The following is a 26733-nucleotide window of genomic DNA, read 5'->3' as shown; positions in this document are numbered from 1 at the left end:
AGATATAAGTATGTGCTTTTTAAAAAGTTAATTATGTCAATAACTTAAAACAGAAGATTTGTGTCCTGGGTCATGTTTACACCTGGTGTTAAGATGTGTTTTCAATTGGATTACAAGTAGACGGGAGAGACAAGGTCCTATTCATACCTGGTGTTTTTAATTGACATCTTTTGTCAATATTAACAAATTTACAGATTTTGATCTTTATTTTTTGAGGGGAGGGTTTATGAGTAAGTACATGTATGGAGTTGTTTCCAATCTTTTAATTCTAATATTAAAAAAAGCTTAAGCAAATTTAAACCATTCTGTAAAACTAGACAATGGAAAATAATGGTGAGACCAGCAGTTTTGTTTTTACACTGATTGCTAAAGAGATTGCACCAAACGCTGTGGGCTTTATGTCACAATAGCCATTTCCATCCCAAGATTTTTGGGTATGGGGTATTTGGTTTTTGCGGCCAAACTGGAACATCATTTGTGACTGAAACACTGTTTCCATCCAACGAGTCAAAGGGAATAGAATCATTACTTCCTGATAAACTGGCGATAAATTTCAAAGAGAGAAATGGAAATGGCTGCTTAGGAGAAACCGCTGTGGGCATTTTTTCTTATATAATAAATTACTATAAACACAATGAATGCACGATGGCATTTGGAGATGCGAGACTCTCTTTAGGACAATTTAGGGAAGTATTATTACCAAACCGCTTTGACAGGCTTTGCTTAAGGGAGTTTTGAATGACCAAGAAATTTTCCAATATTGCCGTTGCGGGTGACGCAGTGGCTCAGTGGTTAGCACTGTTGCCTCACAGCAAGAAAGTCGCTGGCTCGAGTCCCAGTTGGGTCAGTTGACATTTCTGTGTGGAGTTTTCATGTTCTCCCCATATTTGCATGGTTTTCCTTCGGGTGCTTCGGTTTCCCCCACAGTCCAAAGACATCCCCTATAGGTGAATTGAACAAACCTAATTGATCGTAGTGTGTGTGTGGAGGTTTACCAGTTCTGGGTTGCAGCTGGAAAGGCATTCACTGTGCAAAACATATGCTGGACAATTTGCCGGTTCATTCTGCTGTGGTGACCCCTAATAAATAAAGGGACTAAGGTTAAGGAAAAAATTAATGAACATTGCCATTTCACCGCACCCTTTTTTGTTATCACATGACGTATTTAAACAAAATCACATAACCTTTTTGATGCACATATTACATTTTTTTTATTCAGTAAATGTTTCATCGTAGTTTATGCACTTTTTTTATCAAATAAAAAGTTTATTCTGCACATTTGTGTGCATTTTCAAAATTTATGTGCATCTTTGTGTTCCATTAGGCATATTTTTATGCAATATTCCAAAATAAAAATAGGTGGATGGAAGCATAGCGACGGGTAAGAGAATGCTTTTTGAGTTACAAATTCAGGTGATGAATTTTTATTAACACCTGCTAGGGCATTTCAACAACACATCCTGTAGTCTTTAACAATTAGGTCAGTAGGACAAGAGTAAGTGGTCTTTTTGTTTCTGGTTGAGTGCGTTCGACAATGTCAAGCCCAATTGTTTTCGTTGAAAACAACAGTACGTGTATGGAAATTTCAACATTGTAGTTTCATTGTGTCTTCATAATTGTATCTGTGGTGTTTTCCCAAATTTTAATGAAAAGATGGATGATCATTTTTGTTCTTGGGACTGATAGACCTTAAGGAATACTATTGTTTGAGTTCAGCTAAAACCAACCCTTTAATAGTACTTGTGTGTCCTGCGGTGAGTGTGGCTACCCGGCTTGGGTTAGCCTGGGCTAGGCTATAGTGGGTAGGAGGTCCAGAGCTAGGTCAGGACAGCCAGAGCCAGATATTGGAATTCAATTAAAGCAAATGAGCCAAGACTCTGACCCCTGTTTTCAAGGTAATTGCTTCCTCGAATCGGCCTGAATGCAACTGTCGACGGGGCTCCATCATTTAACAGCTCGCCATTCAGCAGAGCAGCTTGGCAAGAGGTGGGGGAGGCATGAGGGCAGGGCTTGTTGCTTCTGCTCCCCCACACACACACACACACACACACACACACACACACACACACGCACACACACACATAGCAGTCACATGGCCATCGTGATGGTGGATAAATAGATGTAGTCAGACAGACACTTGCCGCACTGTTGCAGGAATTAACACACACTCTTACACACATCCTCAGTGGCTTGCAAAAAAAAACACAAAAAAAAAACAAGCTTTTATTTGTTGGCTGGTGAGATGGCAGGAGATCAATCTGTGTGCACTGGTGGAGAGAGGGAGGGAGGGGGTCATTAAAGATTCACTGTTAATCAGGAGCCAGCAGCGTTTGGCACAGAGAGAGCGAGAGAGGAGGAAGATTGTGAAAGGAGAGCGAGAGAGAAGCATTGTGAGAGGGTATGATCCGCAGGGAGGGGCCGAGGCAAATAAGTGGGTTAGCAAGAGTAGAGAGACGCCCATGAAAGCTTTAGTCTGCGGTACCACAGACCTGTTAAAGTGGCAGTGCTGTACATGTCTGTGGCTTTGCTAACAAGTCGCTGACATTGAGTTCTTATGTTAATGAGGCTGGAGCTGTGCCAACAAAACTGTGTAAATGACACATTCACTTGCGTTAGTGCTGCATGATTAGTCAAAATAAAATTTGTCGCTTGTAAACCTGTGATGTAAATGTTATAGAGTGAAGCCTGCAACTGTTTAGTGTGAGTTTTGTGGAGAACAATTCATCATGCATGTCATTAAGAAAAAGATCATTGTTTGCCTTTCTAATCTTTAACTGAAATCTGAAAACGCACTTCCTGCTTTTTTCAGTTAAATTGTCAGATTATGTATATCTAAGCAAATGGGCATGGCTAACATATGGAGCAGCATGATTAAATGCTTCTCCAACTGTCAGTTTGGACAACAAACAGAAATTGCGATCAGGAGGGTGTCAGTTAGGTTGTAATAACTCTCCTTAAACAGTTTTCCTGATCTTTCTGAATGAATGCCTACTTCTACATTCATTCAGCTCACAGTGGAAAAAACAAGCCACGCCCACTGTTTTCTCATTTTAATATTACATTTCTCTAAGAACTGCGTCACCATAGGAAAAAAATAACTGTCACAGCTTCCATTTCATGGGGACTTTAAGGGCTGTTTAAGGAATGCACCTTTTACATTGAGAGGCACCTTTTTTTAAACTAACGGCTGCGAGCATTTTTAGCGCTGATCTTGCGCCCTGCACTCCTCGCATTTTAACAGCCTGCTGCGCCTTGCGTTTTTTGCCGTTGCACGATTTATTTATTTATTTATTTATTTATTTATTTATTTATTTATTTATGTTTTGGGGGTCTTAACCCACACTTTAAACGAGTTTTCTAAAGTTTGAGTTTTATTAAAAACTATACTATACTAAAACATGGTTTTGTGACATTGGTGACGGCATGCAAATTTAGTACGCAGGCATGCATGGGTGTTCAACAAATTCAAACATCATCAGGACCGTATATGTTTGTACAAAATGATGGCATCAGCTACTGGCCTGTCTTGCATGAGAGCATTTTTTTTTGTTATTTTTGTAGTTTCATATGGATAGGGACTGTATAGACAATGTTGTTTACTCTGAACACTGTAAAAATACAAAAGTAAAAAAAAAAATACAAAAAAAAAGGTTTTTTTGCGTGTAGATTTTTATTATTATTTTTTACATTTATGAAATTTATTGTATAAACATGCAATAAATAGAATTTACTAGGGATGCTCCAATCGATTGGCCAGAGATGGGTCGATAATTACTTTTAATGACTCGATCGGTACTCGCTAATCTGGCCGATCACATGAACCAATCTCAAGTGTTTGTTTTAGCTGAAGATGTATTTTATATTATTATTCTGTGCTTCTATTTTAGGTGTGACTTAACATTCTGTAAGGGGTCTACAGATGATAAATAGCCATTCTTGGCTAATTCTGGCACATTTTACAGTAATGTTTATTAATGTGCATTGACCCTGTAAACAAATAAACTAAACTAAAGCAGAATATTTGAATGACCTTGCGTGTATTTAGGCCTTTTTACATATAAGAACTGCTGTGTCTATTTGACAATATTGCAAGTTCACTAAAATCTGGCTGAAAATATTAGATAAATTATAACTTAATGCAATTTTTAACATGAATATTTAATATAACTTCTCATAATTTACTTAATACAATAAACAGTAGTTTATAGCTCGGCTGCACAATATTGGAAAGATCTGATATTACGATATTTTATTTTTCTGCTATAAATATTGTGTTTTAATAGCTCTATTTGTTGTTTTTCTGCGGAGTTCAATAGTATTCAGGTACAGAAATTGAATAATCACAATGCAAAAAAGCTTTTCTTTGTCTCATTTCTTGTCCAAATATCAAAAAAAATTTCAATTTTCAATTTCAAAAGTTTAATTTTCACCGTCAGTAGATTAAAAAGAAGTGAAGTGGAAATTAGGAGTTTTTTTGCTTGTTTGAGTGAAGTTATCTACCATCGGGGTACGTAAAATAATAATCTTGATTTCTCTTTCACATGTAGATATTTTGACTAGTAACAAGACAAAAATTGGAAGAAATGTTTTTTGCATAAATCATATAAACTCCATATAAATACAGTGATTAAATACAATTCTGTAGCCATTGGTCAACTATAATTCAGACTGGACATTGCATATCTGCGATTATAGGCTGTCACAATATATAGTGCAGCCCCAATTTATTGGCCAAGGAATTGATACTCTGTATTGGCTGCAAAAATTCTGATGGGAGCATCCCTAGAATTTACCTCAAATAAGTGCATTCAACTATGCATCTGTCATTGTTTTTGTTTGATAGTCATATTGCATACTTCAGCCACACCAAATCTGCAGCATGTTAATGTGCAGTCAAAATGATCAGAGAAATCATATCAATAAGTGACAAAATCATGGTTTTCTCCTCCAGTCTCTTAACACTAGTATACATGCAGAGAAAAATATCAGAGGTAAATACTCAAGACACAAAGAAAGAACTGATTATTAGCAGCTTTATGCCCTGTTTACATCTGGTATTAACCGAGGTCTCAGGTGATTTGATGGCTATTGAAAATTTCATATTTTCATTTGTATGTAAATGAAATCTTGGCTCACCACTTGAGACGGGTGTTAAGGCAGGTGTGGTGATAAAGCAATAAATTGTGTAAATTGTTTTCAGGTAGAAGTTAATATGAATGTTAATGTTCTCGTTTCATGTAAAACATTAGCGGCACAGGTTTGCTCCTGGTTTTACCCTTTGTTTTGATACAGAACACCAGATTCGCTTTGCATACTGTTTCTGTTCATTTGCATTTCAGATTTCACACTAGCAGCATAAATGGCCTCAGCCTGACTCAAAACGTGGCTTGTAACAATGAAAGCGAACGTTTGGCCAGTTATTTTTATCACTATTAAACTATTAGCAGGAGACTAATGGGGTTCAGGGTGTCTATCTAGGAGGGTTAAGGATTTTTAGCACTGTGGTAAGGTTACAGACACACTCATTTAAATACAAAAGCACCCTTCATTGCTTAAATAGTGTTGGTCAGCATATGTGGCGGGGTGGATTTGTGAAGTCGTGATGTGTTATTCATGTGAGTTTCTTTTCTCTCATCAGCAGCAGGCTCATGCTGTCTACCCTGCTCTGATGGTCAGTGTTAAAGAGCCTATGTGTGTTATATTTGGGTTTTTTGAAGTGAAGCATATTCTCCCATGTTCTTAGACCCTAACGCTTCTCAGTGTGTTTGTGTTCTGCATTGTGCTGCTTATTAGTCCATTGAAGTTAAAGCAGTGGCTGTTTACTGCGAGGAAAGTATTGCTTACACACACAGGTTTGTAAATGTATGCGTTTATTAGGGCTGGATGATTCTGGATAAAATGAGAATCACAAATTGTTTTTGTTTAAAAACAAGATCACGATTTTCTCAAGATTCTGCAGACATAAAATAAAGGTTAATATGAGTAGACCATTATTATTGTTTATTCTTAAACATATGGTAAAGCAAGATTAATAATAATATTAGGCCTATGCGTGTAGGTCCACTGTTGGTTAAAATGCTAAATTCTGTACAGACTTGGAATGGTGGACTTTAAATTTGTCCTGTTCATTAATGCACAGTAAAGTCATGACATTATGATGTTTGAGATGTATGCTTGCCATCCATCATTGACAACATTAACAGACCTTTTTTTTTTCTTGTCTAAAACCACGTGAAGAATTGTGCTTATTGAAATATTAAACTTGAAAACTTGAAAATATTAATTGGCTGAATCATAGAGATGCTGAATTAAGATTGTGTGGGGTGGTCGAATCGACATCTTTTTTTTTTTTTTTTTTCAATTAATTGTGCATCGCTAGCATTTATAAAACATTTATATTGAGAACCTACAGGCTGCCTGAAACATCATCAAAACATAATGCATATTTTGTTTGCTTTGAATAAAAGTGCTGCATTTAGCTTTAAAGCATTTACTACCTTTTAGTAAAATTTCCGCATTGCAAGTGTTAAATTATTGCAAGTTCAACCTATTCACAGCACTTGTATGCTTGTAAATTATTGTCTCGTGTTCATGCCTTAAATAGAAAATGAAAAATTTTATTTTCTCATCCTCCACTTTGAGTTTCTTTCTTCTGTTGAACACACAAGATACACTGCAGAATGTTGGGTGGAAAGACCTTGTTGGGTGATATCTATACTATGGATATCAATGGCTGCATTTCCCCCTAAGATTCTTCAGAACATCTTATTTTGTCTTCAATAGAAGAAAGAAACTCTTAAAAGTTTAGAACCACTTGACTGTGAGTAAAAGACCAGTAAATTTTAGTTTATGGGTGAGAAACATTCATTTAAAGTCTCGACTCGTTTAAATTTTCGACTCTTATTCTGAATTAGAATTTTTATCTGACCTTGTAATATTAATATCTTTAAGCACCATAATAGACCAGAATAATATGGTTTACGGTTATTACTTGACTGATATGGACTGAACTGAGCTTTCATCAGTTATTAGTAATTTGGGTGTGTCTGTCTGCTATCGTTGTGGGAAGGTCATGTGCATTGTATGATATGCATCAAGCAATGGTTAATCCAGCACAATAGTCTTGGTAATAAATTATGTAATCATTACATTGAGTCTATTTAAGAAATTGAGGTTAAGATCATTCCAACGTTTGACTTGATTTTATGAAAATAACACAAACATATATTTACTTTATATGTTATTACATCACATTGTCCTCTGTTGTAAACGGCCACTGCTTTTGCATCACATGTTACTGACTACCAAGTTAACACAAACCGAGAATGGCATATTTTATTGGCTGTTGTTAAGGTGCGGCGGCGCAGCCTTGAAAGTAACCATGAACCTCTGTGTAAGCTGTCTTATGCCGAGTTCAGACTGCATGATTTTTCAAAGTAGTCATGTCACAGATGTTTTCACACTGCATGACTATCTGGGCTAGTGTTTTGTCGCTGCTTTGTTTACATTGCAAGATGGATCGGCGACAGGGGATTTCACAATGCATGACTTTTCAATAGGAAGAATCGCCAACAACTTTGTCCAAACTTCGTTTCACAACCAAAAACATGTAGTATATCTTTTGTTATTAACTACATAACGAGAAAGAAGCCGTTAATGGGGTAGAAAATGAACATATTTGCTCACCTGGGTTTGAAGGGAATTAGCAATTTCTCCTCAACTTTCTTTTTAACTTTCTGTATGAAACGTCAAACAGACACCGGTGCTCCTGTCAAACCTCCACTAGTTTTTCCTCCATTTCTTGGGTCCAAATAAACCGAAAATGAGCGCTTTTAACTTCTCCCTCAACCTCCCGCTGGCCTGCAGGTACACACACACACACACTCGCAAACAAGTGAATGCTGCTCTCTCATTGGCTGTAGGCGATCGCCGATGTTATTTTCAATCAAAACTCATTTTAAACAGCATTATTTGAATCGCCGACAGCTCCAGATATTTAGCATGCCAGATATCTCACAGGCATCAGCGACTCATCGGCGATTCTCTCAGATCGCGTCTTTGATAGTTCATACTGTCACTCACGTGCACGTGATTGTCACTCACGTGGACGAGCACCGATTTGTCTGTGATTTCAGGCATTTGTCTGCGATTTCTCAACCTGTCGGCGAGTCAAAATCAGGGCTAAAATCATGCAGTCTGATCTCGGCATTAGGTATATTATGGGCTGTGAGGTGACTGCAGTGATGCTGTTCCTTTGTTTGCCTACATTCACTAAACTTACTTGGCTATCTGAGTGTGTATGTGGATGAGTGTGTGTACACTTAACTCTGTGAACAAACATCAGAAAATCATGCACCCTTGCTTCTTGATTGTGTAAGATGAGTGTGTATAAATCAAGCCTGCTCGAAATTTGTAATTAGTACAGTGTTTGCACATTTCCTGATTTGTCGCAAGAAAGATGCATGCCAAGTAGTGTGTTTTTTTTTTTTTTTCCAATAGCAGTGCATATTTGTAGAGGTCAGTATCGGAGCGAGCTGTTCGTGCCGAGCTCAAGGAGATCATGTCCTTGTGAAGAGTGTCCTGCTTTTCATCCAGTCTCTAATTGAGGTGTTTGGGTGCCAATGTTCCTCTCTGTGCATCCCATGAGAGAGGGGCTTAACCAGTCACCTTTATTTGGTGCTTGCAGTCCACGTGCCCTTTCACTCCGACCCACTTGATGTAAATGTGTGTGTTGACAGCAGCAGCAGCTCCAGGCTCAGCACCTTTCTCATGCTGCCCACGGACCCCCGGTCCAGCTGCCCCCTCACCCCTCGGGGCTGCAGCCCCCAGGCATCCCTCCAGTCACGGGCTCAGGGTCAGGTCTGCTGGCGCTGGGAGCTCTGGGCAGCCAGGCACACCTGCCAGTCAAAGATGAGAAGAACCACCATGACCTGGAGCACAGAGGTAGCACACACATGCATACATTAGCCAGAACACAAAAACAAATCATGCTGTGGTAAGAAAATCTAAAAATGCTGACTTTTTCTGTTTCTTTTATCAACTTCGTCATTCTCACTTGGATAAAGAGCGGGAGTCTAGCACGGTGAGTTCTTTGTTTCTAATTTGTTTGTCTTTTTGTGGAAATGCTACAGTTTTTGCCTTTTGTTTATAATAAAATTCTGTATGGTGCAATGTTTGTGTATTAACATCCATACAAGTTTTATATCTGTGCATTTCAAAGTAATCTTAATTTTTTTTTTTTTTATGAATATATGTTTTTCTGTTGTTTTTTTTTTAATTTTTATAAGTCTGAAGAACAGCAATGCTAACTCTCTGCTTAAAGTACTGCTGCTACAGTGATGGCCAGTGGTGTGTACAGTGGTGGATCAGCATGAGTCATTTGCACTTATAAACCGTATCAGTGATTACACTTTGTACCAGACCAACGATTGCGCTTTCAGTGCTTCAGACATTTTTCTTCTACATTAATCATACAGGCATATTTCAGAAATTGACAGTCACATTCTGCAAGTAAAAACTCCATTTATATTCTACATGGGGAAATTAACCTAAAATGTATTTATTTATTTATTTATCACATCTGATCACATTAACTTTGTTGTTGTTGTTGTGATTATCATTATTATTATTATTATTTTAAGTTTTATTTATTTATTATTACTATTTATTATCATTTATTTTTTATGTATTATTATTATTATTTATTCTTATCATTTTAAAATTATTATTTGTTGTTGTTGTTAAATTATCTGTTTTATTATATATGCAAGTTCTGCAATCTGAATATTGTACCAGCAGCTTTAAATTAGCTTTATAGATGTCATTTTATTTGCTACGGATAATTATAATTCTTTCCCTCAAAAAGCCATTAAGTTTACAGTCTTGTATCTTTGTTTCTTTTTTGCTTCTAATATTAATAACAAATTTATTAAAAGCGCTACAAGGCAAAATAATAACAATAGCACAAACACAAAAAATACAACAATACAATTAATAATGAACCATCAGATAGATACATTTTTGATAATTTAATTATTCCAAGTTAAAAGCACTGCTAAAAAGGAGAGTCTTAAGACATTTCTTAAATCAAATCAAAGTTTATTAGATTCATTATTCAGATTCATTTTAAAAGCTTAATTAAAACAAATATAAACTTTAAGGACCAGTGCTCCGAAAAACGGTAGGGCAGTAATGCACTTTCTGTCTGCTGGTGAAGTGCAATAATAAGTGTTGTCATTTTCGTTCTCTTCAATCTAAGGCTGCACGATATTGAAAAAATCTGACATTGAATATTTTTTTATTTTTTGTTTTTTTTTGTGATATGAATACAATTTTGGCAGATTAGATAAATAGTACTATTTGGAATCATAATAAATCAACCCAAAAATAATAAATAAATGAAGAGCAAAAATGCATCCAAGTTATAAAATTCATTTCTTTTACAGCACATATATTTCTTAGAATTGCAACATTGATATATGTTCGATCCGCCATTACGAGAAGCGCCACGTCATGCATATCACTATTTTGTCCTTCCTCTATTATTGAATAATCAAATGTTATGTAAAATATGAACACTGTACATTCTTTATTGCTAGTCAACAATTATAAACCCAACTCCCCATTGCATAACCTGCGATGTGACTATTGCGACTGCACACATTTCGATATCGATGCTGAAACGATATGTTGTGCAGCCCTTCTTCAATCCCAAACAACACTTTGCTGCTGTTGTATCTACAGATGTGGCTGCCGGTGTGAGAATTCTCTCCAATGTTTAGTGAAACACCCGCACCATACATAAAGTGCTTTCATCTAATGTCAGTATACACTGTTCAGATGACTCCTTACAAAAATGCTATTAAATAATGAATATGTATACTATGAATGCACATTTAAAGCTGGAAAGCTTGTCATATTTTTATAGAGTAGTACATTTTTTTTATCATTATCCCATAAAAAATGTTCCTCAAAGCCATATGATTGGAAATGACATGAGGATCATGAGTAAATCATGGCTGAATTTCTTTTCTGCTGAACTACTCCTTTAAGTCCTGACGTTTGAAGAAGAGGGAAGTCAGTGGCACGTTAACAGCATGAGGAGAGCAGAGCAGGCAGCATTAGGGCATACTAAGCCTTAAAAAAAATAATAAAAAGAGAAGGGAGCCTGCAGTATAATCCTGCTTTTAATCCAGGTAAAAAATGCGCAAAAGCACAGGCCGAGGATTAGCAGCGCTATAATTTCATCACAATTAAAAAAGACTTTGACTCTCCATCTTAAAGGATTTGTCCTCGCTCATTCTTCATGTCTGCAGCTCCTGGCTCAGATAAACCTTACTCATTCAGCCGTATCTCATTGCCGCCTCCTCCATTTCTCCTTGTGCCTCTTGTGCACTCCTTCCTTTGGTTCTGTCCATATCCTTGTCATATTTATTTGCGGTTTTCCTATAACCAAGTTCTCCCAAATGCTGGATTGCCCCATTTCGTCTTTTAAACTCGATATGCAAAAAGATTTGGCTTGGCATTAGAGGTGTATATATGTGTGTGTGAGTGAAAGGGTGCAGTCATGCCTGCAGAAATCAGACTCTGCTGCTGATTAGCGCTTAGTGCAGCAGTGGCCGTCCTGCTCTCTGCCCGCCAGGACTTCCTGTTGTCACGGGTCATCTGATAGCGCTGCTCTGACTTTGCTTATTGAGTCACGTTAAGCCTGTCTTAAAAGGTCAGCCTATTAAACCCGCAGCTGAGACACACACATACACGCTCAGTTGCTCTGTCAGGCTGAGAGAGCAGTCTAGCTCTATTTATTACTTTTGGATTAGCAGAAGAAGGGGGTGGGGAGAGAAATGCGCTGCTTAGTGCTGACAAAAGCAACACTGAGATTGTTGTAGAGTGTTTGTGAGTGGGCTTTAAGCTGCCGGGATTCCTTTGTGTCGCCTCCAGGAGAGCATGGAGTTCCTTCTGCCTGGAGATCACTTCCTTTGGCCTGGCCACATCCTCCTTTTCATCGGTCTCCCCTTTTCTCTCTCTCTGTTTCTCTGCATGAATAGAGTTTTTTCAGTCAGGCTGAGAGTGCGGGCTTGGCACTGAGATCATGCCCTGGCAGTGCCACACTCTCTGGCCCAGTGACTTCGTCCGTCTGCCCAGCCATGCTCACAGAGGGAGCGCCACTCAGCCGCTGCCATTCTCAAGGCGTTCTGGACGATGTGGCTCCAGCTGCTCTTCCTTTCCTGTCCTTTCTGCTTTCACATTCTCTTGCACTATACACAGTTTCTCAGTTTGTGTGTGTGTTTTGAAAACTTGTCAAGTGCAATAAAGTGATTTTTAATTGACTTCATAAAATAAATAAACTAATAACAATTTGCTATTAATAGGTAATTAAAAGAAAGAATGAAAAAGCTTCTGGGGTGCAACGCTGTTCATGCGACTCATGACGCAGGCTCTTATAAACTTTTAAGGTTGGTAAACGACGTAGCAAATAAAATAATTGGTGAGGGACAAACCTCTCACTGATTTCTTTTTTTAGCAGCGACAAAAAGAAAAATCTCCACTATTGTGGAAGACTCTTCCTATTTTTCTAGTAGATGGTATATAACCTCTATAGCAAAAAAAGTACAAGAAAACCATTTATTCCCACTGCCATTGCTTTTTAAATAGGATTTTTAAAATAATTGTGTAAGTGTATTTATGTTTGGATGTTGTGTGTGAGCCTATGTCTAACGATAATTTTCTAACCCCTGTGGGATAGACTATAAAGTTTATTGAATTGCACTGAATTAATTGTCTCTGATAATTGTAAAGTACATCTTACCATAATTCATGAAATGCTGCTATAACAGTCCACTTGAATTTTGTAATTTTGAAAAAAATCATGTTTTTATTTTATTTTTTTATTTTTAAATGCCCTTATATTACTATATATTATATCTATATTTATATTACAATTCTAATATTTATAGCTGTTTCTTGATTTTTAAATTTTGAAAACATTTTATATAATTTAGGTTTTGTTTTGGCTGAATGCTAATTATACATGAAATATTTTTTGATGTCGAGGAAAAGCACTTTATTACAACTTTAATATGTGTAAAGTTTGCTAGCATGTTGTCCATATTGTCTCAGACTGCTGTTGTGTCCCAATTCACATAATTATACTACACTCTAAAAGTATGTTTTTTTTGTAAAGGAAAAGTATGTACTTTTGAGTAACAGACGAGTATGCAAACTTTGGGACTACTTCCTCTAACAGATCATTATGTTGCTTAGTTGCGTCCCCTGTCAATCATCTTGACACATCCACATTTCTTTCATATTTAATTACCTACCTTTTTGGAGAAGCTGCAGCAGGATAACCTGCCATTCGCAAGCTTTTCATGCAGTGAAATCTCCACAGGTCTTTGGGTAATTATGCATTCAGAAGTTAATGTCCAAACATATCTTCATATAAGTTCACGTTGTTGTTGTAGATGAAATCTAACACCAAAAACACCATTTAAACATGTTCCAGTTGGCTAGATATTAATTAACAGTCATTTAAACAACTTTACCGAAGCCTCTCTACTTGATGGCTGGTCTCAAGTGTCCGCCATGTTTGTTTACACTTTTTACCTGAGCTTGTAGTTCTAAACAAATTCACGTCCAACTTGCCGTGTATTCTGGGCAATATTAGGGGTTAGAGTATGGACACTTCTACACTTCGAGTTTTTACCGGAAATAGTAAGAATTCCGGAAAACTTTGCCATACTCTTTTTCAACATAATATAGTTTGGAACATACTAATTCTATTTTTAAATACTATTTAGGACCGATAGTATGCGAATTGGGACACGGCAAGCATTTATTGTGAAAAGACTGCGTTTACTGTTAAACAACTTTACCAAATTCTCTCTACTTGGAGGCTGGTATCGCGCGTCCGCCATGTTTGTATTTTGTTTACACTTTTTACCCAAGCTTGTAGTTCTAAACAAATTCACATCCAATGTGCAATGTATTGTGGGCAATATTAGTAGTTAGAGTATGGACTGTTCTACACTTCGAGTTTTTACCGGAGATAGTAAACCATCTGGGAATGTTTGCCATACTCTTTTTAACATACTATGGTTTGGAACATACTAATTCTATTTTCGAATACTATTTAGGATGGATAGTATGTGAAATGGGGCGCAGCATGTGTTTAATGTGAAACCGTGCTTCACTTGTAGAACATATTTTAGCGTTTTCCTTATGACTACACTTTTATTTTGATTAACTATGCTGCTCTATAACAAAGTCAGTAAAAGGTCTTGGCAGAAGTGTTGATATGCGAACTCTATCTCTTATGGGCTCAGTACAGGCCCCCACGTTGTGGTAAAAGAGGGGCTGTTTGCTGTGTTTTAGTTGAGACGGGCATGTGCGGGAGGCTAGGAATACAAGCCGTCATCTGGCTGGTTAACTCTCAGGGTGAGGGGCCATTTATTCTGGTCTAGTGTTTGCGTTTCACTGTGTTATTCTCCGTCTCCCCCTCTCCGTGCCGCAGGGATCAGTTTTCGCTTGACCCTGCTGTCCAGTTTGGCGTACTGGCGTTGTGTAATGCTGTGTGCAGGTTGCCCAGGGCTGCAGGGTTAGGCCAGAATGTTTGAAGTGTGCTGTGGTCAGGCTGGTTTAGAGGCCTCACTCTTCAGGGATAGTTTGCTCAGCTGTCCCGCCTGCTTTGCTTCATGGGGCCCGGGCTTGCTTGCTTGGCAGGCCCCTCGCTCTCTCCTTTCCTCCATGCCAGGGAGTACGGGGTGATCTAACAGTGCCTAGGGCTTAACCCCCTCGCTTTTCTGTGTTTATCTTGTACGAGAGAGGAATTTACACACATGGCTCACTCAAAGCCACCGGTGGCCCCATGTCGCCTCTGATATTTGTATTTGTGCTGGCGAGAGAGCCCGGGCCATCCTGAGCATAGCTGACTGTCTGCAGCTAATGAGCTGAACCTGAAGTGCCTGCTACTTTATACTGAGGGAGAGGCTCTTGCAATGTATAAATGTATGTTTGTGCTTCATGGTGTTCTGGGGGGACTCTATCAGTTTGTGTTTCTCGAGACAGCTTTGAAGGATGAGTTCTGAATTATTGATTAGAGCCAAGTGGAATTGCATATATCTTTTAATGAAGTGCTTTTTAAAGGAGATATTAAGGGGTTTTGTATTGTCAGCAAGTGCACAGTGATGAGCTTTTATTTGTGATTTGCACTTATCAGTGTGATGTTTTTGTCTCTGCAGAATAATTCCGTATCACCGTCAGACAGCCTGAGGGCCAGTGAGAAACACAGAGGCTCTTCTGAATACAGTCTGGATCCAAAGAAGCGTAGAGTGGAGGAGAAGGACAGCATGAGTCGATATGTAAGGCCACATGATGAAATTAGCTGCAAGTGAATTTTGAAATCGCATTATTGGGATTTTATAATATTTGAATGATATTTGAAGGACCATCTGATGGTGAAACCTAGACTAACACATGCTAAAAATGCTACTTCCATAACAGAAATAAAAAATATTAAAACAGAAAAAGGCTGGTTTACATTTTGATTAGTAGTATTACATAATATCCCTGTTTATTTTGGATCAAGTAAATGCAGTCTTGACCGACCCCAAACGTTTTAACATGAACGTAGATATTGTTTCTATGATACAAATTTTACTTGAACTCTCCTAAATTTCTTGAAGCACTGAAGTGTTTACCAGGGTATCCCCGGGGTCTTAAAAAGTTATAAAAGTTGATAAATCAATATACAGAAATTTAAGGCCCTGAAAAAGTATTAAAAAATCTGAAATGTTACTTTGCAAGGTATTCAATTTTAAATGATTATGCAATGTATAGTTGTATGCTAAAGTTTGCCTGAATGAAATCTGCGAGTATCAGGATGCTGTGTAGTTTATGAATTCAATAAAATACTGCTTTGTTTGCTGCAGTAACCAAGGCAACACTATTATTTCTGCAGTTCTATAGGCGCCAACCTGTGTAATTAGCTAGATTTAAAAGATTTCTATTCAGTATATGAATAATGTTTTAGTTTTGGATTAGTTTCTTACATTAATAGTTAGTAAATATATTGCAAGTTAAAATCTTGCCAGTGTTCCCGATTGAAACCTAAAGTGGTTATAAGGTCTTAAAATGTATGAAAGAGTCTTAAAAGGTATTGGATTTCACTCTCTGATTCCTGTATGTCTTGTGATTTACCTTGTTTATACACTATAGGATAGCGATGGTGACAAAAGTGACGATCTTGTGGTGGATGTGTCCAACGAGGTAACATCTTTGTTTCTTAATTTGGCTTGGAGAGCTACTTGTCTTATGTATGTGACTAACTTTTCTTATTTACACTGTAGGATCCAGCTACTCCAAGAGTCAGCCCGTCACACTCTCCTCCTGAGAACGGACTGGATAAAGCCAGAGCGCTGAAGAAAGACGCCCCAAACAGCCCAGCTTCAGTAGCATCCTCTGGGAGCACCCCGTCCTCTAAAGCGAAGGACCACCCACATGTAAGCATTAAGATTGAGGATGGACATTTGTGGTGTCAAGTCTTCGCAAACCCTCTTCCTCTAAGCAGCTCTATGTCTGCGGCATAGATGTCAGTTTGAAGCATAACATGAATACATCACTGCTGTCAGACAAACAGCGGCTTGGCTGCTAGCCTCGGCTAATATCTCAATGCGCTTAGCTAGCCTCAGAGGGAACAGGAGAAAAGAGAGTGTGATTAAAGATGAGTGAGAGGATGAGGTCTCGGGGAAGGGTTCGGTCTGAAGTTTAGCTTTATCCTTCTCAGCTATAATGAGCTGTCAGTGTTTGACTGGATTAGTGCGAGCGAGCTCTCTGGATTTGAGCATTTGTGGTATGTAGCTTTAGCTCCGTTAATTCCATCTCCATTCCTTCATCTCTGCAGAACGACAAGTCCTCCACCCCAGGTTTGAAGTCCAACACCCCTACCCCACGCAACGACGCTCCCACCCCAGGAACCAGCAACACCCCCGGTCTCAGGCCCCATCCTGGAAAACCACCTGGCATGGAAGCACTGAGTAAGTAGTAAATGCACGTAATATACAGCTATGGAAAGCTTTAAGAGAATTTTAGTTTTTTTTTTCTTTAAACTTCTGATATTTAAATGTCCAGTTTGTTGAGTAAAATAACACACTAGGATTCGCAAATGACCCTGATTCTCAATCCCAACAAATCATCATTCTGACCAATTGTTAATTTTTGAAGGAAAAGAAAGCTAGAAGAAATGTTATACCCTTATAGAATAAGGGTGCTTTCACACCTAGACTTTTGTTTCAGAACCTGGTGCATTTCCCCAGTTAGCACGGTTCGTTTGGCATATTTGAATCCAGCAATCGCGCTCGGATTCGCGCCAAAACAATCGGTCTGAGGATCACCTGAATGAGGTGGTCTCGGCTCGATTGAAACGAACTCTGGAGCGGATCGATTATCGTGAGAAAGCAATATGATCCAAACCAGGCTATATATCACAGTGTCTTATGGATATGTAATAGGCATACACGGCTCTATGAAGAGAGAATTATGAGTAGGGCGGGATGTCATTCATCTGTAAATGTGCTTTTAATGTCAAATTCGAAAGTAAAAGCATACTGAAATATTGGTGATTTCCAAAAAACAAATTTATTTAATTAAACCTTTAGAATTACCATGTTTTATCTATAACCTATAGACTATAAAACTTTTTCTTAAAAAAACGATGAAAATAAAAAGCCATCAGCCTTTTGATTTTTGTTTTAATTTATTGCAACCCCCGGGTGGTTACGTTGTATTAAATTCAGATGCAGCAGATTGATTTTTTTGGCACCAGGTTAAACTTTCTAACGCTCAAATACATTAGAAATAAAAGCCATGACTCAATATGACGGAAGGTCTTAGAGCATAGGTCTCAAAATCAATTCCTGGAGGGCCGCAGCTCTGCACAATTTTGCTCTAACTCTAATCAAACACGGCTGATCCAACTAATTAAGGTGTTCAAGACTACTACAGATTATTAAGCAGGTGTGAGTTGGAGGTGGTTGGAGCTAAGATGTGCAGAGCTGCGGCACAGTTTGAGACCACGTCTTAAAGTGACGTTCTCCAAAATGAAATAGAATTGGACCTATTGCTGTATGTTCCGTTGCATGCAAGGTTTGTATATTGAGAACCACCTAAAAAGATTTTGGGGGTCGCGAGTCACTGGCATTGTAGTTTTGGGGGTGGTGGCCCGAAAAGTTTGCGAACCCCTGATCTATGCTAACTAGACAAACTTGCAAGTTTGTTAATGGCATTTCAACTCGGGCTTTTCTTCTTTTCATATATTCTCAGCAGCACCTGCTCTTCGTACACCTTTGTCAATTGCACCACCATATGGAACTCCCTTTATGATGGGTCACCACCCAGAGATGAACGGCTCCTTGACCAGTCCGGGTGTTTATCCTGGCCTTCACATCTCTCCTCAGATGAGTGCAGCAGCTGCTGCTGCCTATGGACGCACACATATGGTAAGACTCGCATGTCTGTTATTTACATAATATGTTGCAAAAGCTTGTTGTCTCTTTTCACTTTGTTACTGTAATCATTTAGAATGAAAATCCTACTTCATAACTTACTTGGCATGCTCAGAGTATTAGGATAGCTTTCCAGTTCAATATTACCTTTTGCATTTGTTCCGCGTTTGTTCTTCTACTCTGTGTTTGCGCTGATGGCAAAGGAAGTAACACAGTTGTCTGGGGTTTTCTAATAAAGGCTTGAGGGGAGTGCGAACAAGTGCTCTACTAGAATATTAAAAACATATTACAATAGAGCTGATGCAGAAAAAAAATTAGACTGTCAAATCCGTTCCGGTTTGTTTTGCAGCTTATGTATTTTTCACGCTTCACTCTCTTATGCTAAGATGTCTCTTGTTGCAGCCGGGCTTTGATCCTCATCCCCACATGCGCGCACCCGTTCTGCCAGCAAGTCTGACCTCTATACCTGGAGGAAAACCGTAAGTGCTGTGAATCTGCAACCATGCAAAACCATTCAAAAAATAATTTTTAACCTGGAATCTGGAAAATATTTAATTTTAAAAACATTATTTAAATATAATATAAAATTAACACATTTAGGGTTGCTATCACAAAAATAAATAATAATAATAATAATAATAATTATCCTTATTATATATTTTTAAGTTTATTCATATTAAAAAGTATCAATTTAAATGATTAAATATTTTTAAAAATGTAATATTTCAATTAAAATGTTTTCAATTTAATGAAACCTTGGTTAGCATAAGAGATTTTATTATTATTTTTTCCCCCAAAACCAAAAAATCAACTCCACACTTTTGAATGGCCATGTTAAATATTTTCTTGGTTAATCTTCATGTTTGATCTTTGTTCATGTCCTGTAAACAGGGCCTACTCCTTCCATGTTAGCGCGGATGGTCAGATGCAGCCAGTTCCGTTTCCTCCTGACGCTCTGATTGGTCCAGGCATTCCCCGTCACGCTCGCCAAATCAACACACTGAGTCATGGAGAGGTTGTGTGCGCCGTGACCATCAGCAACCCCACACGGCATGTCTACACTGGTGGCAAGGGCTGTGTGAAGATCTGGGACATCAGTCAACCCGGCAGCAAGAGCCCCGTCTCGCAACTCGACTGCCTGGTAAAAAAAAAAAACCCTGATGTTGTCTAATCACTCCACGCAAATTACCAGGCTTATATCTGAATGATCCTTTCTGAAGCACAAATCCACTCTCTTCCTTTTTTTTTTTTTTTTAAACATTTCTATTTTTAATCTTTATCCTTCCTTTAATCCCTCTGCCAAATAAAGAAACAATCTGCAGGCTATGTGTAGTGGTGAAAATACCACGATGGCTCTCCGTTAGTCTGTGTAACTTGCTGTCCCAGGCAGCGTTTACTCCATAGTGCAGAAAGCGGTGTATTTGATGAGCTGTTCAGCCATTATAAAGTGATTTAATTTGTCTGAAAGCCCAGAGTTATTGATCTCCCTCAGGAACAGATCTAGAATTCTCCTGCTAATTTGAAAATGTGCTTCATCCTGGTGCTGCAACTAAAAACCCCCTAAAAGCTTTTCCCTGCCCACTTAGCAATCGGTGCCCTCTTATCGGCCGCCTCTACTCCTCGATTAACCTTCATAAACACAGGTTAGACAAGATTTAGAGAGCCAGAGCAAATAACAGGGAGCTGAACTGCTGCTTTTTCAGCCCTGCCATTTTGATTGGTTTACCTCTTCAGCCTGATTACTGAGGGGTATTTTCTTTTCTTTCTCAATGCAAAATATTTTTATTGCCCTGCACTTTTTTTAATCTAAATAGACTAAACTTAAATGTGTGTTTTTCTGGTTTATTTAAAAATGTGTCACCTAAACATGTTTTATTTCATAACTTTATGATAATTGCATTGACCTTATTCGGCAATGTGGAAGTGCGCTATTTTTTGCGATTGTTTTAGAACTTTGGATTCTGTTGTAGGCATGAAACGATAACCATTTTCAAGGTATACTGCGGTTTGGAAAATAAAGGTTTTAAAACTGGCAGAATTTTCTGCTATAGCATTCCTATGGTATATGTAAGATATAACAGTATCTCCAGCACAAAAAATATGCAAAAATGCTGTATTAAATTGTAAAGAAATTGTGTTTTTGAAACTAATAAAGACGGCAGAAGTCAATGATTCATTAAAATTATTTAGCCTGATATGTTTACTGTTTCAAAATATCATAATTGTTTCTGAAAATAAAATATGTTCAATTTTGTTTTCAAAAGGGAAAAAAGTTGTTTTTTACTCAGACATGCAAAAAGAATATATTTTAGAGCAGTAATCACAACCGTGATCAACACTGTGAAAACGTGATAATTTTTATCCAAGGTTATCATACCGTTAGAATCTTATACCGGCCCATGCCTATTCTGTTGCCTATGGGAGAAATGACTAGGAATAATAAACGACAATAAACGGACAAAGTACTTGCTCTCCAATCCAGTATGTTTATGACTATACATAAAAGCTATAAATAATATAATAAGAAAACATCAGTTTGCAACATAAAGCAGCATAACGAGCAGTTTTTAACCTCTAAAAATCAATAGAAGTGAATGAGACTGGACGTCTTGAGCCAAAAAGATTCCAGTTGCTGTGTCTGCTCATATGTCAGCAATAAGGTCAATAGCTTGTGTAATTTATTCAGAGATTGCCATGGAAAAAAAAACTATATATAAAACACAAATTATTATTGAAAATTATTATTTTTAACCTTTTAAATCCTCTTTTAATAGAGCATTTAAAAAAATCTCCCTCTTTCTCTCTTCAGAACAGGGATAACTATATCCGTTCCTGTAAGCTGCTTCCGGATGGCCGTACTCTGATTGTTGGAGGGGAAGCCAGCACTCTGACCATATGGGATTTGGCCTCTCAGACTCCTCGTATCAAAGCAGAGCTCACCTCTTCTGCCCCGGCTTGTTATGCGCTGGCAATCAGCCCTGACGCCAAGGTCTGCTTCTCCTGCTGCAGTGATGGAAATATTGCCGTCTGGGACCTTCATAACCAAACCCTTGTGAGGTAGGAATCACATAGGTGTTTCCGTGTGCAAAATTGTCTTTGTGATGTAATAAAACGAGTGTTTTGCTGATGCAATAAAAGATTGCATGTTTGTTTATGTTTATAGGCAGTTCCAGGGACACACTGATGGGGCGAGTTGTATAGATATTTCCCATGATGGCACCAAACTGTGGACGGGTGGACTGGATAACACGGTACGGTCCTGGGACCTGAGAGAGGGACGACAGCTTCAGCAGCACGACTTCACATCACAGGTGAGCCTGAGACATTCTTACAAACCTTAAAAATGCACCTGTAATGGAAAATGTAGCACCACTATGTGGAAAACTTTAATAATAAATGGGTGAAATTAGTTTCAAATGACCAAATCCATGATATAAATTATGATTTATTTTCTAAATCTTGAGTGAGTTTCATTTAGTCTTGCTATTCTCACCAATCATAAGTCAGTGTCATTAAATGAAGAAAAAAAGCTTTTAAATTAGTCATGGATGAAAATTGCGCAGTTTGTGAATTTTCACATCTTGTCTGCACTTCATAATGAAAGATGAAGAGACTCATTCACAGCTTCAGTGCTTTATGACAGGTTTTGTGTGAAAGTGCATAACTTGTCAGGAACTGACATGTTAGCCACAATATGACATTTATTTTGAATCAACAACCACCAGTAAAACCCAAATATCATACCACTATACTTCATCACCTGTTTCCTTGATCCTTTCTTTCTGTTATGGTTATAATAAACACTCCACAAGCTTCGTGCCTTTAGACGAGCATGTGACATTTATTTATTTATTGTTTGTTTCTCAGATCTTCTCTCTGGGCTACTGTCCGACGGGCGAGTGGCTGGCTGTGGGAATGGAGAGCAGTAATGTGGAGGTGCTTCATCACACTAAGCCTGACAAGTACCAGCTGCACCTGCACGAGAGCTGTGTCCTCTCCCTCAAATTTGCCTACTGTGGTAAGACGCTGTTACTTTACGTTACATAAAGTGCAACATCTTGCACCTGAGAATAAATGAGGGAAGAAACCTTAGACTTAATGTAAAATATGGCCAAAACATGACATACCAGCTTTAGCTTCGTATTCAGTGGTGTTTTTCCATTTTAGTTTGGCCAGGTTGCACTTTGTACCCCCCCCCCCCCCCTCGCTTGCTCTCTTAATGGCTCACTCTACTTCCAAATAAGTCGAGCTGTGGTGAATCAAGTCATTCAGATCAACCTTGACTCTGTACCCATTAGTGCATGTGTGTTTGTTCCATTTCCTAAAGGTAAATGGTTTGTGAGCACTGGGAAGGACAATCTTTTAAATGCCTGGAGGACTCCCTATGGTGCCAGCATTTTCCAGGTATGTCAGTCAATACTGTATTCCCTCTCCAAAAGTCCATGTTACATTGGGAATGTTTGTTTGATTTGTAGTGTGAAATTTTCTGTTCAGGCTTTTATTGACGCTTTTATCCCAGACTCTTACGTTTTTTTCCCTCTGTGAAGATGCAGCTTTACAGAAAACACAAATATTTGTTGACAAACACTTTCAAGTTGCCATTGGAAATTGACTTTTTTTAATGAATGGTCTTGTCAAATAATTTGCTTAATAAAAAAGCAGACAGTCAGTGGGTAAATCGAGCAAGGAGAAGTTTCAATATTTGTAAACTACCAACTGAAAACTGACAATAGCTTTTGTTATAACATGAAATGTATTTTATATAAAGTAAAGGCTTTGCCTATTTATTTATTTATTTATGGATGGATGGATGGATGGATGGATGGATGGATGTATAGATGTATAGATGTATAGATAGATGTATAGATAGATAGATGTATAGATAGATAGATGTATAGATAGATAGATGTATAGATAGATAGATGGATAGAGAGATGGACAGATAGATATAGATATAAATATGGATGGATATCCATCCATAAAGAAAACAAGCAAAAACTAAATGAAAACAATATAAAAATGTAGTGTAGAACATAAATATAACACATTAATTGTCTACATTTTGACGAAAGTTGATAGAGTCTGCCTGGTTAATTGAAACGTTTCATTCTTTATTGGAATAAAACATTATTTCTAACGTTCATAAAATTATTTATTCATTGCATCAAACAGGTTCAATCCTTTGAATTAAATCTTTTAAAAGGTTTACAACAATTCTTGTTTCTTTCTGCACATTTCACACATTCCAGCTGTCTTTTAATCTGACTAATGCAGTTAGCACAGTTTATTACAAAGAGAAATCTACCTGACACACCGCCACACCACTCGCATACATTTCCAACTGTCTATTTATAACACACCCATATTTGCCTCTGAGAGTGACTTAATTGCTGCAGTTTAGAAGGGAATGGCGTTGACGTGCACTTCATGTCACAAGCTATGTTTCCATCCACCTATTTTTATGCGCATTTTGGATGCTATTTTGAAAATGTGCTTAAACTGTATAACTGTGCATAACTAAGAAGGATAAACTTTTTATTCGGTAAGAACAGTTGAGCATGAACAATGGAAACACTTTTACCGTCAAATTCTAGTATGCGCATAAAAAAAAAAGTCATGTGATTTTGTTAGAAGAGATCATGTGATAATAAAATGTGTGTGAATGGACAAACCAGCAGATTGGGGACATTAAAACATTTAAAATGTTGTTTTGGCCATTCTAAAACGCCTTTAACCGTTTCAGTATTAGTATTATTATATTATTAATGACCTCCAGAGCTGTCAAGAGCATCTGTGCTTCACATCTCACGCCTTCAAATGCCACCACGCATTTATTTCATGTCAACATCACCTTCTGAGGTGCAAGTCATTTATTAAACGAAGAAAAGATTCACACAGCTTCTTCTACCACAGCAAATTCCGTTTTTACTGTTGATATTTGACGCCAGGTAATCAGGAAGTGATGATTTTGTTCTCTTTTACTACTTGGATGGAAATGCTGCTTTATTCGCACGTCTTTTATTTGTGCATAAAATTAATTAGCATTTTTGGATGGAAACATACAGTATATCATGTCAGCTAATCATTTTCCTGCTTGCTTCCATCCACAGTCCAAGGAGTCGTCCTCTGTCCTGAGCTGTGACATCTCGGCTGATGATAAGTACATTGTGACGGGATCTGGAGACAAGAAGGCCACTGTGTATGAAGTCATCTACTAAACTCGCTGCTTCACCAGAACTAAAGACCTATGGATGGGCCTGATTTGTTTTGATGGATTCAAGGGATCACTCATCCACCTTTACAGTAGGAACCCAGGTTAGGAATCGGTTGGTCCACTGGGATCGCTTTCCCAGATGCTTTTTATTTTGATCACACCTGGATTCTTACAGCAGTGGAATGATCCTTAACAAATCCACATGGAAATGTGTTAAACTGTCCCAACGACTCCCTGATGGCACTAATGTAGTAAATATTGTCTTGCCTTTGCTTTCGGTCTGCTCATGGGATTGTGTGTGCCTATTCCTTCCATAGTATTTCCCCCCCCACAACCGCCTTCCTTTGAAACAACAGTGAATGATCTGTGATGTAATATGAAGCAGTGCTTCAGTTTTAGCCTCCTGCTCCCTGGACAATTTGTTAAAAAGTGTATATATGGAGTAATAAAGACGTTTTATAAATATATATAATTATATATATTTCCATGTCCTGATATACTTGTGATGGGTTTCTTTGTCCTCATGTCCTTAATGCTTGATGAATGTAGATTAGGACACTTTTTCTTTTGAATTTGTAAGCACACTCTCTGGGCTGGCCATTTCCTAAAAGGCTCAAGCGGAGGGGGAAAAACCTTCCTGTTCCTTCCTGAATCATTTTTGTAATTTTTATTTTGCTTTTGGAGCCCATGTGCTGTTCATGGAAAACCGGATCAAACTGGAATCCTGCAGAAGTCTAAATACGAAGTAGCCCATGAATGAAGAGTCGTGTGTAAATCGAAAGCGGTATTAAACTGGGAGAGTGACTAACTGTACTACTTGTCTGTGCCCTTTGCATTGTGTGGCATCTCGTCGGAAAGAGGAATTCAGATAATGAAGTGTGATCGTAACATGCTGACTCGGCGTGGATCACACACTGCGATGAGTAACCTGCCAACTGATCCCATAAGCGGCTCCACTATAGTTGGCTGCTGTTGAAATGGGAGATGACTCACCCCAGTGATTGACAGCTTACTTCTGCTGTAGAGATCGCCGCCCCTAAAGAGCCTGTTTTCAGCCTCAGATTGACGTGAACCAGCTTCTCTGAGTGATCCGAGTCATCGGGATTCGCTTCTGTACAAGTTGAGCCAGTTTTCTAATGAATCTATTCATTGCCTGCACTTGACTTTGGTGGAAGCTTGGTGTGAAAGCGTGCGCACACGAGGGAGGGAGGAGATCGTCACTTTTAAACCTGATCCCGGCTTACCCCTTTTAGTGTAACTGTTGAAACTGGTGTCTGCAGAACCGGTCATGGCGAACTCGGTCTTTAATATGACACACACACGAAAAAAAACATGACCCGCCTGCCTTTCACAACCTCTCAACTTCACACCAAAGTATGTAGCAAAACTGTGTCAGCACTGATCATGTACAGTTGTTAATAATTCAATAAACTTTTTTGTAAAATGTGTCATGAATACTAGTTTAATAATTTTGTTTTTTGAGTGTGTGGTACTGGTTTTGACTACACTCTGGGGACCAAGTGTCCATTTTTGACTTTGTATGGGTTGTTTTTTACGCCCCAACCCCTAACCCATGTGGAAAACCACTCATAAATCATACTTATTGAATCATACATCCTTTAAAATGCAGAATGTTGGTGATTAGGGGACAGAAAATGCTGTTTGTACAGTACAAAAATCGTTACATTACTGAGAAGCTCCCCTTAAACATGAAAACCCAATGTGTGTGCGCGTATGTGTCACAAGTCTTAAGTATGGAGATGAATTACTGAGGCCAGGAGCGCTGGATATGTCATCTCGATGTTCCCACATGGTGTCAAGCTGCTGAAAGGCTGATGGAAGAGTTGAGACATGTAGTAGTGTGTATAAAAGAGACATAGTTTGTGCTGCCTCAGCTATAAGTTGTAACCGCAGACCCAGCTGACTCAAGTATGCCCTGCGGTCCCCCAACCACAGCTGGTGACACACAACACACACCCTTTTTGATTTCCTCACCTCAAGTGGATTATCGGCCAGGAA

General features: G+C 38.3%; 1 protein-coding gene across 17 annotated transcripts in view; it reads left to right on the top strand.

The window, feature by feature from the left end:
• Window positions 1-26169, top strand: part of tle3b (TLE family member 3, transcriptional corepressor b) — a 38708-nt gene extending 12539 nt beyond the window's left edge. For 4 of the 17 annotated variants that reach the window (XM_056461656.1, XM_056461655.1, XM_056461654.1 and 1 more), the window contains 15 exons: window positions 5639-5671; window positions 8739-8943; window positions 9066-9082; window positions 15240-15359; window positions 16216-16266; window positions 16347-16499; window positions 16901-17033; window positions 18319-18494; window positions 18903-18979; window positions 19392-19641; window positions 21310-21557; window positions 21664-21811; window positions 22368-22518; window positions 22828-22904; window positions 24611-26169. In XM_056461656.1, the coding sequence (XP_056317631.1) occupies window positions 5639-5671; window positions 8739-8943; window positions 9066-9082; window positions 15240-15359; window positions 16216-16266; window positions 16347-16499; window positions 16901-17033; window positions 18319-18494; window positions 18903-18979; window positions 19392-19641; window positions 21310-21557; window positions 21664-21811; window positions 22368-22518; window positions 22828-22904; window positions 24611-24718 (1947 nt within the window). In that variant the 3' untranslated portion in view covers window positions 24719-26169. The remainder of the gene's footprint in view (window positions 1-5638; window positions 5672-8738; window positions 8944-9065; window positions 9083-15239; window positions 15360-16215; window positions 16267-16346; window positions 16500-16900; window positions 17034-18318; window positions 18495-18902; window positions 18980-19391; window positions 19642-21309; window positions 21558-21663; window positions 21812-22367; window positions 22519-22827; window positions 22905-24610) is intronic. The other 13 variants (XM_056461660.1, XM_056461667.1, XM_056461658.1 and 10 more) reach the window with 8 other exon arrangements.
• Window positions 26170-26733: the final 564 nt, after the last annotated feature.

The sequence above is a fragment of the Danio aesculapii genome, chromosome 7 (assembly GCF_903798145.1).
Source record: "Danio aesculapii chromosome 7, fDanAes4.1, whole genome shotgun sequence".
NCBI classification, from domain to species: Eukaryota; Metazoa; Chordata; class Actinopteri; order Cypriniformes; family Danionidae; genus Danio; species Danio aesculapii.
Note: the sequence above shows the minus strand (reverse complement) of the source record. Positions and strands in the feature narration are given on the sequence as shown.